Here is a 16,954-nt window from a genome sequence, read left to right as displayed (position 1 = left end):
TACAGACACTCCTGTGCCTAGCATCAGTTTATTGTGCAGTAAATAGGATCAGTCCATGTATATAAATTATCTTACATGTTTTTTTGTTACTGTTTTTTTTTGGTGCTGCATCAGATCCGGTTTAATAATTATTTTATTCACTTGTGTACTGGAAACGACATTAAACAACCTTGGAAGTAATTTAAATGTGCAGATATTAATCATTGTATATATTGGTGCTTTCAAATATGAGCTTTGGAATTGGATTCTCTAGTAGCCACTTCTCTTGTGGAAGCTGGATTACCTTGATGACATGGAAAATTTGGCGTGGGTATCTCCATGTTCTGCAGCTGACATTTACTCAGTTCCACCAAATGACACCTTATCTCGTGTTACAGCTCTCTGCCTCTGGAGCCTGTGTCCTATTTTGTTGCAATTGGTCATTTTAAAGTGCAGCACTAAAGGCAATGGTTGGGCAGTCTGCGTAGTTTCAGCACTCATTGCAAGTCACTCTGAAGTTCACGGTGTGCTTAAACCAACAGTGGGGATGAGTTGTAGGGGTCGTTTGGTCAAATGGGTTAATGGGGCGTTAGGAGAGTGATAGCACAAGGTAAAGATATGTTTGTGTGTTGCAGACAGCAGGGTTGCGGGATGTGGAATTGGAATTGAAATTGGCTTGTTACTGCCATGTATCAAGATACAGTGAAAATCTTGTCTTACATACTTTTCATACAGGTCAGATCATTACACAATGCATTGAGATGGCTATGGGCACAGTTGTTATGTTTTGTAACTCCAAAACATTAAACTGATTAAAAGAAAGACATGAGAGTCCAAAATGTGTTTACTTTAAGCAAGGCAAGTACATCACACGTGATAGTTTCATGATGTATGCAGTTCATGTATTTCTACATATTAGCTGGAGTGAATTATTTAAGTGAACAAGAATGTTTAATCAAACAATATATTTATGATAATACTGAAATATTAAATACACAACAATGGGTACACTTGAGAACTGCCCTCAGCACATCTCAGTCGTTGATATGGGTAGTGTATGTTTTGATGCACAAGTGACAAATAAGCTTATCAAGGTAAGCAAAAAAACCCAATACAGAATAAAGTATAACAGCCACAGAGAACATGAAGTGCTGGTATCATTAGGGACCCTCACAATCTGGGACATGCCCTCTTCTCATTACCATCATCGGGATGGAGCTACAAGAACCTGAAGATCCACAGTCAACATTTTAGGAACAGCTTCTGCGTGAGATTTGTTGTTTCGTGGCAACTGTACAAGATATTTTTTAAAAATACTATAAGCTAACATTAGAAATAAATTAGTATTTGTGAATTCATGGACAGTTAAGAAATCTGATGGTGGATGAGAAGAAGTGTGACTGGGATATGGGGGTTATCTATGATAGCTATTGAGTCTGAATATGACTTTGTCTGCCCATTGTTAGACTGGTCTGTAGGATAGTGCTCCCAATTTTACTGGATCCTAAATGTACATACATAAGGAGAGCTTTGCATTCTTGATTGACTTGTGAGTGCAATGTACAAACTCTGTGCCATGGTAGATGTTGGGCTGTTCAGCTCTAATTGAAGTGAACATTGAACATCACAGTACAGGTCCTTCAGCCCTTGATGTTATACTGACCTTTTAATCTAGTCTTTAAGATCAATCTAACCCTTCCCTCCAATAAGGCCCCCCATTTTTCTATCATTGTGTTCCTATCTAAGAGTCTCTTAAATATCCTTAATGTATCCGCCTCTACCACCTTCCCTGGCAGGACATTCCACGGGCCCACTGTAATAGCATGATGCTAATTACTATATTACTATGGACAGCACAGTTAGCACAACACTGTTACAGCACCAGCGCCCTAGGTCCAATTCCGCTGCTGTCTGTAAGGAGTTTGTATGTTCTCCCCGTGAACGTTTGTGTTTCCTCCTGCATTCCAACGATGTGCAGGTTGATGCATTAATTGGTTCATTGGGTGGTGCTGGCTTATTGGGCTGGTAGGATGCCTCACCTTTCTGTATCTCGAAATACAAAAAAATAACTTCTTTGTGCAACTATGTGGCTTGCTAGGCATTTCAGAGGCAATAACATTGCAATGGGTCTGCAGGTTCATATAACCGAACTTGGGTCTTTGTGATATATATTCTTTGGGAAATTGATACAGTTTATGGCAGAAAATGTACTGACTGGACAACTGAATTATGTATTGTCAAATATGAAATTGTATTATTGTATTCTCAAACTCTTGTATCAATTTAGGATAAATGATAAACTCCAAAGTTGATACAGAAAACTACATTCCAGAAAATAATACAACATTTTATACTCCTTTTTAAAGTTCAAAGTAAATTTTATCATCAAAGTACATAGTTGTCACCATGTACACCCCGAGATTCATTTTCTTGTGGGCATATTCAATAAATCTATAGAATAATAACCATAACAAAATCAAGAAAGATCATCCAGTGAGGGTATTCAACCAGAGTGCAGAACGCAACAATCTATGCAAATACAACAAAAAGAAATAATAATAATAATAAATAAATAACCAATAAATATTGAGAACATGAGATGAAGAGTCTTTGAAAGTGACTCCATTGGTTGTGGGAACATTTCAATGATGGGGCAATTGATGTTGAGTCAAGTTATCCCCTCTGGTTCAGATCCTGATGGTTGAGGGGTAGTAACTGTTCCTGTATCTGGTGGTGTGGGTCCTGAGGCTCTTGTACCTTCTTCCTGATGGCAGCAGTGAAAAGAGAGCAAGTCCCAGGTGGTTAGGCTCCCTGATGATGGATGCTACTTTCCTGCAACAGCGTTTCATGTAGATATGCTCAGTGGTTGAGGCGGCTTTGCCTGTGACTATCTGTAGCCCACTGACGATCACTGCCACCATCTTTATCTCTTATTAGCCTCAGTTTTCGCTTTCTCCTCTGGAATTCAGAAGCAGTTGAGAGCATGGCTGCATTTTCCAGATGGGGAAAGAAGTCATGAATTCAGATATTCAAGATAAGGTAACAAGATATCTGGCAATGGGGAAAGAAGGAAAATGTAAAAAATGGTTTACCTGCTGAATTGTTGGCCTGTTGAAAGATATTATGGGGTGGGGGGGATTAGTTAATGTTGCCTTATATTGAAAATATGAAGTAGCCATGATCAAAGTTTATGATGCTATGTGCCTGTGATGCTGCTACAAGTACGTTTTTCATTGCACTTGACCAGAAACTCAACTTTGACTTTGAAATCAAATCAAGGGAATGAGAAGTTAGTGTTGGTTAGGGAATGGACAGTGAAGGAAGTTTTTAATTATACAAAGGTTCCTGCATTTTTCTTGCATAAACGTGAGGCCGATACTGCATGTAATGAGGAGTGGAGGATAGAAGGGTGAAGAGACAAATAATTCAGCTATTGATAGAGTACTGGGAGTGCTCTGAATGATTACTGCATCATTCAACTACAGGATATCCTGTACCTGTACAGACTGTCCTTATTTTCTTTGACACTGACAGATATTCATCAGTAATGGGGTGAACTAAATGGCAATGAAATATCTAGAACTGAACCTCTCTGGAACCTCATCGTAAGCAATAATTACTGTCAGATTCTGAAGAATTGTTTATATCTGGTTTCTTGTCCCCTTGAAGGAGAGTTAATGCTTCAAATGTTATTTTGAAAGGAAAACATCCCATGTTTGAGCACAAGAGGTTCTGCAGATGCTGGAAATTCAGATACAAAACACACAGAAAATTCTGGAGGAGCTCAGTAGGTAGGCATCATCATGGAAAGGCGTAATCCTGGCCTGAAACGTCAGCTGTTCATTTCCTTTCATAGATGCTGTCTGACCTGCTGAGTTCCTCCAGCATTTTGAGTGTGTAATCTGGTATATAGGTTTATACCTTGCTCTCTCATACAATTTCATGTTTTTTTTCTTTTTTATGGTTTTATGTTTTGCTCGTTTATATCTTTTGACTTGATCTCATGTCAAAGATAGTCTCTTAATCAAATGGCAAAATAGTACAACCTTGGCTGACAAGGGAAGTCAAAGCTAATGTAAAAACAAAAGAAAGAGCATACAACAAAGCAAAAATTAGCAGGAAGATAAAGGATTGGGAAGCTTTTGAAAACCTACAGAGAGCAACTAAAAGAATCATTAGAAGGGAAAAGATGAAATATGAAAGCCAAGCTAGCAAACTATGATGAAGTGGATAGTAAAAGCTTTTACAAATATGTAAAAAAATAAAAGAGAGATGAGAGTGGATATAGGACCACTAGAAAATGAAGCTAGAGAAATAATAACAAGGGATAAGGAGATGGCAGTTGAATTAAATGAGTATTTTGCATCAGTCTTCACTGTAGAAGACACTAGCAGTGTGATGTTGTAGTGTGTGAAGGAAGAGAAGTAAGCACAGTTACTATTACAAGAGAGAAGGTGCTCAAAAAGCTGAAAGACCTAAGGGTACATAAGTCACCTGGACCAGGTGAACTGCACCGTAGGGTTCTGAAAGAGGTAGTGGTAGAGATTGTGGAGACATTAGCAATGATCTTTCAAAAATCATTGGACTCTGGCATGGTGCGAGAGGACTGGAAAATTGTAAATGTCACTCCACTCTTTAAGAAAGGTGGAAGGCAGCTGAAAGGAAATTATAGACCAGTTAGCCTGATGTCAGTGGTTGGAAAGATGTTGAGTCAATTGTTAAGGATGAGGTTATGGAGTACTTGGTGACACAGGACAAGATAGGACAAAGTCAACATGGTTTCATTAAGGGAAAATCTTGCCTGATAAACCTGCTGGAAATCTTTGTGGAGATTACAATAGGATAGATAAAGGAGATGTCATGGATGTATATTTGGGCTTTCAGAAGACCTTTGACAAGGTGCCACACATGAGGCTGCTTACTATGCTAAGAGCTCATGGTATTACAGAAAAATTACCAGCATGGTTCGAGCATTGGATGATTGGTAGGAGGCAGTGAGTGGGAATAAAAGGATCCTTTTCTGGTTGGCTGCCAGTGACTAGTGGTGCTCTGCAGGGGTTGGTGTTGGGTGTTCTTCTTCTTATGCTGTATACAAATGATTTAGATGATGGAATAGATGGCTTTGTTGCCAAGTTTGCAGATGATATGAAGATTGGTGGAGGGGCAGTAGTGTTGAACAAATAGGTAGGCTGCAGAATGACTTAGATTAAGAGATTGGGCAAGAAAGTGGCAAATGAAATACAATGTTGGAAAACTCTTGGTCATGCATTTTGGTTGTAGAAATAAATGGGCAGACTATTTTCTAAATGAGAAAATCCAAAGGAACTTGGAAGGCCTTGTGCTGAACACCCTTGTTGGTCTGGGAATTTAGGAAGATGAGGGAGGATCTCATTGAAACCTTTCGGATGTTTAAAGATGTGGATGTGGAATGGATGTTTAGCATGGTGAGGGAGTTTTATGAGGGAGTCTAGGACAAGAGGGCACAGCCTCAGGATAGAGGGACATCCATTTAAAACAGGGATGCAGAGATATTTCTTTAGCCAGAGGGAGGTGAATTTATGGAATTTGTTACCACAAGCAGCTGTGGAGGCCAGGTTGTTGGGTGTATTTAAGGCGGAGATTGATGGGTTGTTGATTTGACACAGCATCAAAGGTTATGGGGGGAGGGAGGCCGGGCAATGGGGTTGAGGAGGGGAGAAAAAGGATCAGCCATGATTAAATGGTGGAGTAGACTCGATGGGTCAAATGGCCTAATTCTGCTTATTGTCCTATGTCTTTCATTTTCTATATAATACCTAAAATATAATTTTTATTTCCCTTTTTTTATTCATTGTTTCATCTTAAGAGTTTTATGACTGGTTGAATTTTTTTCCCTTTGATTTCACGACATATGCCAATGATATTAAACTTGATTCTAATTCTGATTCTGCTTTCCTGCTGGTTTACTGAGCTCATAGATGCCACAGTTCCCCCATAGAGGGCAGCAAACTCAAACAAATGATGCAAGACCAGACTTCCAGACTGACTGTTCCACTTTGGGAGCAGTTGGGGGACAAAGGGTAAAAATCTTCCCTTGACTGCTGACAGCAAAATCTGCAGCATAATAATAGACATGAGAAGTTTAAGTATTTGATTTATACTTTTAATAACAAGATATTTCAGAAACCTGATGACAAACCAAAGTGAGCACAATTGGGAGAATTTTTATTGTCATGCATTTATTCATGAAAATATATTTGCGCATTTTATCTTGCATTTCAATTCTTTTTAAATTTAATTGGAAGAGCTACACAAAAAGAATATTCTCTTTAAAGATTTTTTTACCTGAATGTTGAAAAGAAAGGTATTACAGAGCAGATTGCTTTATAAAACAATTAGAGCATTTTAGGCACAGGCTCTTCAGCCCACAGCTTTGTGCCGACCTTTCAACCTACTCTAAGATTGATCTAACCTTTGCCTCCCATATAGTATTAACTGTAAATTGTAAAGAATATTTTACCTTTTTTGTCATTTGGTACTGCTCTTGCCTCCCAGTAAGAGTGTTTTAAGTTTGGGTAGAGAGTCTGTACCAAAAAAATCAGTGTGGCAGCAGTGTGCTGTAGTGTCAGACATTCTGGCTTTTAAATGGTATATTAAATCAAAGGCCCACCAGGTTGAAGTTTAAAATTGGCACCATATAAAATATAGCAAAGGAGGCATCTAGTCATTCTTTCACATTATATGTCAACTGACTTTATTTGCTTTGATAGCAAGGTGGTCATAAATACTTTCAAGACAACTTTAAGTTAGACATTTCTCTCACTTCCAGTAACCTCTCACCTCTGTCCTACCCTTTCCTTCCCTTGTCCCTCTGGCCTTATTACCCCTTCTCTTTCCTCCTCAATCTGCCCATCACCTACTCATTCCTCTCTCCTGTTCCCCTCCCTTCCTCCTTCTGTTTGTTCCATAGTTCATTCCCTTCTATCAGATTCCATCTTCTTCAGCCCTTTGTCACTTCCACCTATCACCTCCCAGCTTCTTACATCATTCTGTCTCTCTCCCCACCCCCACTTCACCTGTCTATCATTGCCTTCTCACCTGGATTCACTTGTAAGAGGATAGGGTTCCTTTTGTCTTCACCTAGCACCCCACTAGCCTCCGTGTCCCGCACATAATTCTCTGGAACATCCGCCATCTCCAATGGGATCCCACTTCCAACTTACTGCTTGCCACAGGGATCGCTCCCTACAAGACTCTCTTGTCCATTCGTCCCTCCCTACTGATCTCCCTCCTGGCACTTAACCTTGCAAGTGGAACAAGTGCTACACCTGCCCCTATACCTCCTCCTTCATTACAACTCAGGATCCCAAACAGTCCTTCCAGGTGAGGTGATACTTCACTTGTGAGACTGTTGGGATCATATACTGTGTCCGGTGCACCCAGTGTGGCCTCCTATACATTGGTGAGACCCAACGTAGATTGGGAGACTGCTTCGCCAAGCTCCATCCTCCAGAAGAAGTGGGATGTCCCAGTGGCCACCCATTTTAATTCCACTTCCCATTCCCATTCCGATATGTCCATCTATGGCCTCCTCTACTATTGCGATAAGACCACACTCAGGTTAGTGGAACAACAACTTATATTCCATCTGGGTAGCCTCCAGTCTGATGGCATGAATATCGATTTCTCGAACTTCCAGTAATGCCCCCCCCTTCACCATTCCCCATCCCCTTTTCCCTCCCTCACCTTATCTCCTTGCTTGCCCATCACTTCCCTCCGGTGATCCTCCTTCCTTTTCTTTCTTCTATGACCTTCTTTCCTCTCCTATCAGACTCCACCTTCTCCAGCCCTGTATCTTTTGAACCAATCAGTTTCCCAGCTCCTTACTTCATTCCCCCCACCCCCACCCCCACCCCTGGTTTCACCAATCACCTGGTCTTTCTCTCAACCCCCCCCCCCCCCCCCACCTTTTAAATCTACTCTTCATTTTTTTTCCCAGTCCTACCAAAGGGTTTCGGGCTGAAACACTGACTGAACTTTTTTCCGTAGATGCTGCCTGGCCTGCTGAGTTCCTCCAGCATTTTGTGTGTGCTGTTTGGATTTCCAGCATCTGCAGATTTTCCTCTTGTTTCGCTTATTCCCTGCCAGCTTTGCTCCTTCTTTTTGTTCTGGCTGTCTCCTTTTTTTTCATTCCTGATAAGAATTGACCTAAAATGGCAGAGCAGGCATGACTGGCCAGATAGCCTACTCCTGTTCCTATTTCTTATATTCTTGTGTAAGAAAAAAGAAAGTATTTTTAAATTATCAGCTACCTAGCAGTTAATACAGGAAATAACAGCAAAGCAATGATTTTATTGAAAACCACACACTGTTTATAATCAGAAGCACAAGAGAGAGATATTGATAGCAACAAGATGCTGGAGGAACTCAGTGAGTCTGGCAGCATCTTTGGGAGGAAAAGGCAGTTGATTTTCACACCTAACAGTCTCTGGAGTTGAGAGAGAATGGTGCAAAAAACAAAAAAAAAATCCAGTAAATGGTAGTTCTGTGGACAGAAATGCTTTGTTAATGAGAAAGGTTAGAGGAGACTGACCAGATTGGTTCAAGCTGCCAAGAAGGCGACTGTATCTCAAGTAACCGACGTTACAACAGTGCTGTGCAGAAGAACATCTCTGAACACACAACACGTCAAACCTTGAACTGGATGGGCTTCAGCAGCAGAAGGCAGTGTATATGACAAAAAAATTGTTGTTATTAGACAGCAATACGGTATAAAGAAATAGGTGTACTATAAATCACAAAAATAAATAGCACAGCAAAAATGGAACAACAAGGTTCCTGAACATGGGTTCACAGATGTTTCAGAAATCTGATGGTGGAGGGAAGGAAACTTCCTGGATCACTGCATGTTGGTCTTCAAACTCCTCAGTGTTGATCAGTTCAGAGGACCTGTCCTGGGCAATTACGAAGAAAGCACGGCAGCATAGGAGTTTGTGAAGATCTGTCATGTCATCTAAAACTTTGACAAGTTTCTATAGATGTGTATTGGAGAGTATGTTGACTGGCTACATCACAGCCTTGTATAGAAACACCACTGCCCTTGAACGGGAAATCCTACTAAAAATAGTGGATATAGCCCAGTCCATCACAGTAAAGCCCTCCCCCTATTGAGCACATCTACTTGTAAACTGCAGGAAAGCAGCACCTGTCATCAGGGACCTCCACCACCCAGGGCATTAACATCTTCTCACTGTTGCCATCAGGAAGAAGGCACAGGAGCCTCAGGACTCACACCACCAGTTTCAGGAATAGTTATTACCCTTCAACCATCAGGCTCTTGAACTCAACTTCACTTGCCCATCATTGAAATGTTCCCACTACCTATGGACTCACTTTCAAAGACTCTTCATCTCATGATCTTGATAAGGACTGCTTATTATTATTATTTCTTTCTTTTTGTATTTGCACAGTTTGTGTCCTTTGCACACTGATTGAACACCCAAGTTGGTGCAGTCTTTCACTGATTCTATTATGGTTGTTACTCTATTATAGATTTATTGAGTATGTCCGCAAAAAAATGAATCGCATTGTTGTATATTGTGTCATATATGACTTTTGATAATAAGTTTACTTTGAGTTTTGAACTATACCTCCTCCTTAATGGCAGTAACAGGAAGAGGGCATGTCACAGATGGTGAGAGTCCTTAATAATAGATGCCACTACCTTGCAGCACTGCCTCTTGAAGATGTCCTCAATGGTGGAGGGCTGTGCTCATTATTTACTAAGTTGTTTGTTGTAACTTGCTAAAAAATGTACATTACTTGAATGCTAAGCAGTGTTTGATCTTAATGTTGTTTTTCTCTGGACTTTATTCTATTAACTTGACTACTGTTAACAAGTCTGTGCACTCTTTTATCCCCCTGCAGATACTGATCCACGGGTGTTAGAGAAACAGGAACTGCAACAACCAACCTATGTCGCTCTTAGTTATGTTAACAGGTAAGATGAGTTTTTTTGTACAAATTCCTCATGAATGGTTTGTGCAGTCTTCGAACATTCATTACAAAAGAAAGTATGCAGCTTTGTGAAACCACTTTACATATAGTGGACTTGACCTACTTTCAAAATTTTAAACCTTACTGCTATATACTTACCAGCTTTTCGGTACTCAATCAGAGATTTTTTTTGTCAAATTTATGTTTGCAGAAGGGTGGAAAATTCACGATGGTGAAAGTAGCAGTTCACAGATAGTAAATTACCTAATTTTCCTGGCAATACTTAAGAAGATCTTAGGCTCTGCTGGCAGCCACACCTTTGTCTCCTTGTCTATCACCACCTATGCTGCATGGAAGGCTGTCACTCCAGTGTGGGTGCAGCAAGTAAGACAGACGTAACACAACCTGATTTACTGGTAGGTAGAAATGGGCTTTGGTTGCGGGGAGGATGAAAGGCTGATTCATTAATTAAGAAATGTCTATTATATAATTAGGATTCTCTACCTGTTCTGAATCTGATTGTTAGATGTGGTGAATAAATAACATATAAATTTTTTTGGTTGATGTGGCAAGATCTTTTCAGTTCATTTTTGTATTTAAAAATGAAAAGGAATCCTTCCACATTATCAAAAAGTTGTCTCTGTTATAATTTTAAATTAGAACATAACTTGTATGTTATAATTTCAATTTATAATGTGCATTTCGACTTACAGTTTCTAAAAGATTTTTTCCACTCCACAGTCTTTAAAACGTTTGACCTTCAGTCCAAATGTGAACATGCCAATACTTTAAGTGAAAAGCAATCTGTAATAGGTCCAAAACTTGTTTAGAGATGCCAGTCTAGATCTCGTTAGAAAGACTTATTCAGATGCAGGGAACCCTTTAGGAATGCCATTGGGTTTCTTTGCACTCACTGCTGGGCTGCTCCTTACGAATTGTATTCTGCTGCTGGAACTGCCATTTTCTAACTGTTGCTTCATGAGTCGTACTCCCATGTGTCGCTCTTCTGGATAATTTACTTTTGCATATGTTGAATCACCTGAAACATTATAAACACTAAGTATTCATGGTTATAACATTTGCAACATGAACTGAAGTCTCAAAGGTGCAGGGCGGTTTGTGCTCTGTACTTTGGTTAACAAATAATGGTTTGGGTTCTCTGAAGCTCCTTACACTTTTACCTGCTTTCTTTTTTCCTCGGGAAGGAAGGTTGTGAAACAAACTGAATAAACTAACCAATATGAATCTTACTATTGGACCATAGAACAGAACAGCAAAGTACGGGCCCTTTGGCCCATGATGTGTTAACCTCTTAACTTACTCTAAAATCAATCTAACCCTTCTCTCTTACATAGTGCTCCATTTTTCTATCATCCATGTGCCTTTTTGAGTGTCCCTGATGTACCATCACCCCCAACAGCACGTTTCACGTACCCACCACTCTTGGTGTAGGAAAATAAAACTTACCTCTGACATCTCTCGTATATTTTCCTCCAATCACTTTAAAATTATGCACCGTTCATATTAGCAATTTACACCCTGGGAAAAAGTCTCCTCCTGTTGCTTAGTGCATGTTTGTACTGAGTATTGTTTGGTATAGTATGTGATCTGACTTAGAGTTTCTGAACATTACTTGATGAATTTTGTTTGGATAGGTAAGGTTAATTTTTAAACACGAGAAGTCTGCAGATGCTGGAAATCCAAAGCAACACACACAAAATGCTGGAGCAACTCACCAGGCCAGGCAGCATCTATGGAAGTGAATGAACAGTTGACATTTGGGCCCAAGACTCTTCCTCACGAAAGGAAAGAAAGGGGGAAGATGCCAGAATAAAAAAAGGTGGGGGGAGGGGAAGGAGGATAGTGAGAAGGTGATAGGGCTGGAGTGGAAGGAATCTGAATGAGAGTAGAGTGGACCATAGGAGAAAGGAAAGGAGGAGGTGACCCAGGGGGAGGTGATAGGCAGGTGAGAAGAGGTAAGAGGCCAGTGTGGAATAGAAGAAGAGGGGAAGGAAAAAAATGTTTACCAGAAGAAGAAATCAATATTCATGCCATCGGGTTGGAGGCGACCGGGACAGAATATAAGGTGTTGCTCATCCATCCTGAAGGTGGCCTTATCTTGGCACAAGAGGGGGCCGTGGACTGACATGCCTTAACTGGAATGGGAATTTGAATTTTTTTTTATTGTTAGCAATATGAACTGTATTACTTCTTTCTAATCATGGTTTTGTTTATTAATAAAGTTCATGTTTAGCGCTCGATGTAAAGCAGCATCAACTTGTTGGCTAACTGCTCTACAGTTTACTTTATATCACCGTACACATTTTGGTTCCACTGACTTCCTTTTGATTCATAGTTACACGGGAGCTATTCGTCACATGGCATCTTGCCCAAATGACTTCTCTTTAGTGCTGGTTGGCTATTCAAGCATAAAGGTATCTGAAGGCAAGCAGAAATCTTTTCCACCTAGCATTTTAATATGTTGACTTCTAACTGAGGTCACTGATTTAAAATCATGAGTGAGCTATAAACTCCCACTTCACTTGCAGAGAAGAAGTATAGATCTATATTATGGATTGATTACAAGAAGACAACTACATTTGAAAGTCTGCTGGCTAACAGGAGGGAACTACCGGGTAAAACATTGCAACAGAAGTAAGGGCTTATCAGAGACTGTATAGTGCTATGACTTGACAGGCACAAAGTTGAAAGTACATTTATTATCATAGTAAATATATGTGATACAACCTTGAGATTTTTCTCCTAACAGACAGCCTTGAACCAAATAAACCCGAAAGAACCCATGAAAAAAAGCATTTCAAGCACCCAGTGTACAAAGAGAAAAAAAAACAAATCATGCCCACAATTCAAGGCAAGGAAATAGCGTTCTGACCCAAAGTCTGCAAAAAGAGTCCATCCCCAAACCCTTAGCTCAGCACGGAGCAGAGCAGCAAGCTGAACCAGACTGAACCTCGCCTCTGGTCCCTGCACCCAAATCATCATCCTAACTTTGGGTTCAGTCACTTTGATATGTTCTGGAGCCTGGACCTTACCCCCTCAATTCGGCCTGTACCTGAGCTTTCCGATTTGGCCTGGCACTTAAGTTATTGTTCAAACATCCTATGCAAGCAATCCTATATCTACCACTACACAGGGTAAACAGACTTACCATAAAGATTTTGCTGCTGAAGTATTGTGGTCCATGGTTATTTCAATAAAGGTTCTCAGTTTACTGATGAGGAAGCAGATTTGTAAGTAGTGGACGTGGAAAGGATGTTACCAGTAGTGGGAGTGTATAGGAACAGAGGGCACAAGGATGAGGAATACAAGGACATTCCTTTAGAACAGAGATCAGGAGGAATTTTTTCAGCCAAACAGTGGTGAATCTGGAATTCATTGCCGCATACATCTGTGGAGTCAGTGGGTATATTTAAAGCAAAGGCTGAAAAGTTTTGATTAGTAAGGGCATCAATGGATTAGAGAAAAGGCGTGAAAATGGGGTTGAGCGGGAAAATCAATCAGCCATGATTGAATGGGGGAACAGACTTGATAGGTGGAGAGGCCTAATCCTGAGGTATGCCATATGTTCCTGTAGTACTTTAAATTAAAGTGTTAGTTATTTCTAAGTGCTTAAATCTTTTTATTAATTTGAATCTTTTACATCAGTTTTAGTAGCTTTTAAATGCCTATGAATGTGAAAATCAGTTCCAGCCTTTGGCAGAAGGCAGATATCTATCTGCAGCAGAGCCTTTTGTCATAGTCTGTGGCCTGTGTGATCAGTCCTCCACATCTGATATAGGTGAGTGACTCTGGGCAGTGGGCTTGTTGTGGCTAAGCAAGAGGGACTTTTCATTTCCAAGAGCTTTGCTTCTTTTAAATAAGACCATAAGGCTGTAAGACAGAGGATCAGAATTAGGCTATTCAAAGTTCAAAGTAGATTTATTATCAAAGAATGTACATATTATACAGATTTGTATCCTTACAGACAGCCACAGAACAAAGAAACCCAAAGGAACCCATTTAAAAGAAGACAGTCAAACACCCAATGTGCAGAGAGAAAAAAAAACAAATCGTGCAAGCAAGTAAAGTAAGCAAATAGCATTTAGAACAAAAGTGAGTCCTCCGATACAAAGCCTAGAGCAGCTATGGCAGGCCACAACCTGTCATACACAGATGGAAATTAGACTTTCCTATTAAATGTGCAAATTCGATATAATCAAAATGAAAGGAAATTCATTATCAATGTACTATAAATGTCACAATATATTGCCTCGAGATTCATTTTCTTGCAGACATTTGCAAGACAATGTAACAGGCAAAATATCAAGTATCCTTTATATTTTTAATTTTCATTCTCAATTAAATTACCGTAATTTTCTCAATTATTTACTCCACCTGTGTTGACATATTAAATGCCAGCTACAGTGGTTCCCATTGAGGTTCATAAGTTTTTAATACCCAACTTGTCCTCAGCCTCTAATAACAGTGGCCACATGAGGGCGACCTTTTACACTGTACCAGAAAGTTTCCTGTCAGTTACACAGGCACACTTGGGTCCTGACGAGGGGTCTCGGCCCAAAACGTCGACAGCGCTTCTCCCTATGGATGCTGCCTGGCCAGCTGTGTTCTACCAGCATTTTGTGTGTGTTGTTGTTTGAATTTCCAGCATCTGCAGGTTTCCTCGTGTTTGCTCTTTGTAATTGCCTGGTTTTATTAGTTGCCGTAATGATGGCACATGTTTTGGAATTAGAGCCTAAACATCAGTGTAATGAATATTTATTTTCTAATTTGGATTTTTAAGTTCTTTTTCTTCACTACCCGTGATTTTTTTTTTGCTGTTTCTATGTTTTCTGTGCAGTTGCTGCACTGTGTATTATGGCAAAACCCAAAATTGTCACCTGACAAGAATCTGAGACAACTCCTAAATGCTGTTGTGTTTTAAGTCAGCCAGTAAGACAGATGGTTTTACTTATACGCGGGCACTTTTCACACTCTAGAATTTGTGTATATTTTTAGATAGAACCAAAAGAAAAGGAAAAGTCATTAAGAGTTTATCATGCAACAACTAATGCAAGTTTCTTTTTACCTCATTAATATTTTATCTAAAAGCTATACAATGCTCGTTGTTTATCTCAACGAGGTTACTACCGACAACAATCACAAACCACGTTTCCTTACTACTGAGACACTGGTCTTCTGCCAAAGTAGGAAACCTAGACAACCTATTGTATTTTTTATGAGCAATTCTTGGGAGACTATAACTATAGACAGACACAACATACAACAAAGAATATGCCGTGCTTAGCAACGTTCTTTGTTTTATTCTTACCTAGATGGTAGTTTCTTTTAACACATAAAGGACTGTTCCCAAGTCACCGGTTAAAATGAGGCTGCATGCAACTTCTTGGTGCTGGGAAATAGGTAGTAGAGTGGTTGCCTCATGACCTGGTATGGAAACACCCATGCCCAAGTACGGAAAGCCTACAAAACGTAGTGGATGAGGCCCAGCCCATTACAGGAAAAACCTTCTCCACCATTAAGCACATTTGCAAGGAGCATTCCCTCAAGAAAGTAGCATCCATCATCAAGGGCCCTCACCATTCAGGCCATGCTGTCTCCTCACTGCTGCCACGAAGGAGGTGGTACAGGAGTCTTAGGTCCCATATCACCGGGCTCAAGAACAGTTATTACCCTTTAGCCATCAGGCTTCTGAACCAGCATGGAAAACTTCACTCACCTCAACACGGAACTTATTCCATAACCTATGGATTTACTTATAAACGGTGTACAATGCATGTTTTCAGTATTATTTCTTTACTTACTTTCATATTTGTTGTTTTGGTATTTGCATAGTTTGTCGTCTTTTGCACATTGGTTGTTTGTCAGTCCTTGTGTACAGCTTTTTATCGATTCTATTGTGTTTCTTTGTTCCTCTGTGAATGCCTATAGTATATGCTGACATACGTACTGTGATAATAAATTGAATTTCAACTTTGAGTAGAATGGGGTAATGACTAGAGATTGGGGGAAACCAGCAGCTCTTGGATAATGTAGGTATAATTACACAAGGAAAGAGGACAAACCTGCTGTTAAGTGAACAGAACAGGGAGCATTGAGCACTTTATTTGGATGATGGGCCCATGTTTCACAAGCCTGAAAACACCAGGAGGGACCAGATCTTTCATTTGTTATATTGGTGTGTCAGAACTGAATATAGTAAAAAAGACTATAATAAATAGCAAAGTAGTGACAGAAAACATTGCACTAAGAAGAAGTACATGAAAGCAAATAGATAATTGATTGCTTTCCCATGCTGTTGCTCACTGTAAATTCAGAGAGAATAGTTTAGAAAATCAGGGTTCATCTCTGGAGGTGCTTACAGCAACTCAGGTGTGATAATATTTGCAAACGTGGATGAAATTTGTTTTCAGTGATAACACAGAGACGCAATGACTTGACATTATGTCACAGCAACAGACTTAAGATTCCAAAATTCAGAATTATTAATATAATAACGTTACAAAATCTATGGGTGGCAGGGTGAAAATACGTCTCTACCAGAGGAGGTGTAAGATGCTCCTTCCCCCCACTAGCCTGCTGGTCACCCTTGGGCAAGGTATAGTACCTGCTTAGCCCCCCCACCCCCACCCTGATCCTGACATGTGAAACCATGGGAGCAAGTGGTGGATGGTCATATGAGCAGTTGGTGCATTTCACAAAGCCTGGTTACATGACCACTGATGCCATGCCATCAGTCTCTATAATAGAGTATTGATAATGGCTGGGGTCACCCACCTTGAGAAGATTCTGCTCAGAAGGCGATGGCAAACCACTTCTGTAGAAAGTATTGCCAAGAACGATTGTGGTCATGGAAAGACCATAATCGCCCATGTCACAAGGACACGGCACATAATGATGATGATTACAAAATCTACAAAACATTTTGTGACCTTTCTGGAGGATGCATTAAACTTATAAATGTAAGTTTTTCACTCCAACA

General features: G+C 40.1%; 1 protein-coding gene across 1 annotated transcript in view; it reads left to right on the top strand.

Moving 5' to 3' along the window:
• jazf1b (JAZF zinc finger 1b) overlaps positions 1-16,954 on the top strand; it is a 230,505-nt gene that overhangs the window by 95,950 nt on the left and 117,601 nt on the right. Inside the window, exon 2 of the mRNA XM_073024467.1 lies at positions 9,886-9,958. Within this exon, the coding sequence (XP_072880568.1) occupies positions 9,886-9,958 (73 nt within the window). The remainder of the gene's footprint in view (positions 1-9,885; positions 9,959-16,954) is intronic.

The sequence above is a fragment of the Hemitrygon akajei genome, chromosome 20 (assembly GCF_048418815.1).
Source record: "Hemitrygon akajei chromosome 20, sHemAka1.3, whole genome shotgun sequence".
Taxonomy (NCBI): domain Eukaryota; kingdom Metazoa; phylum Chordata; class Chondrichthyes; order Myliobatiformes; family Dasyatidae; genus Hemitrygon; species Hemitrygon akajei.
This window is presented reverse-complemented; position numbering and strand designations above follow the sequence as displayed.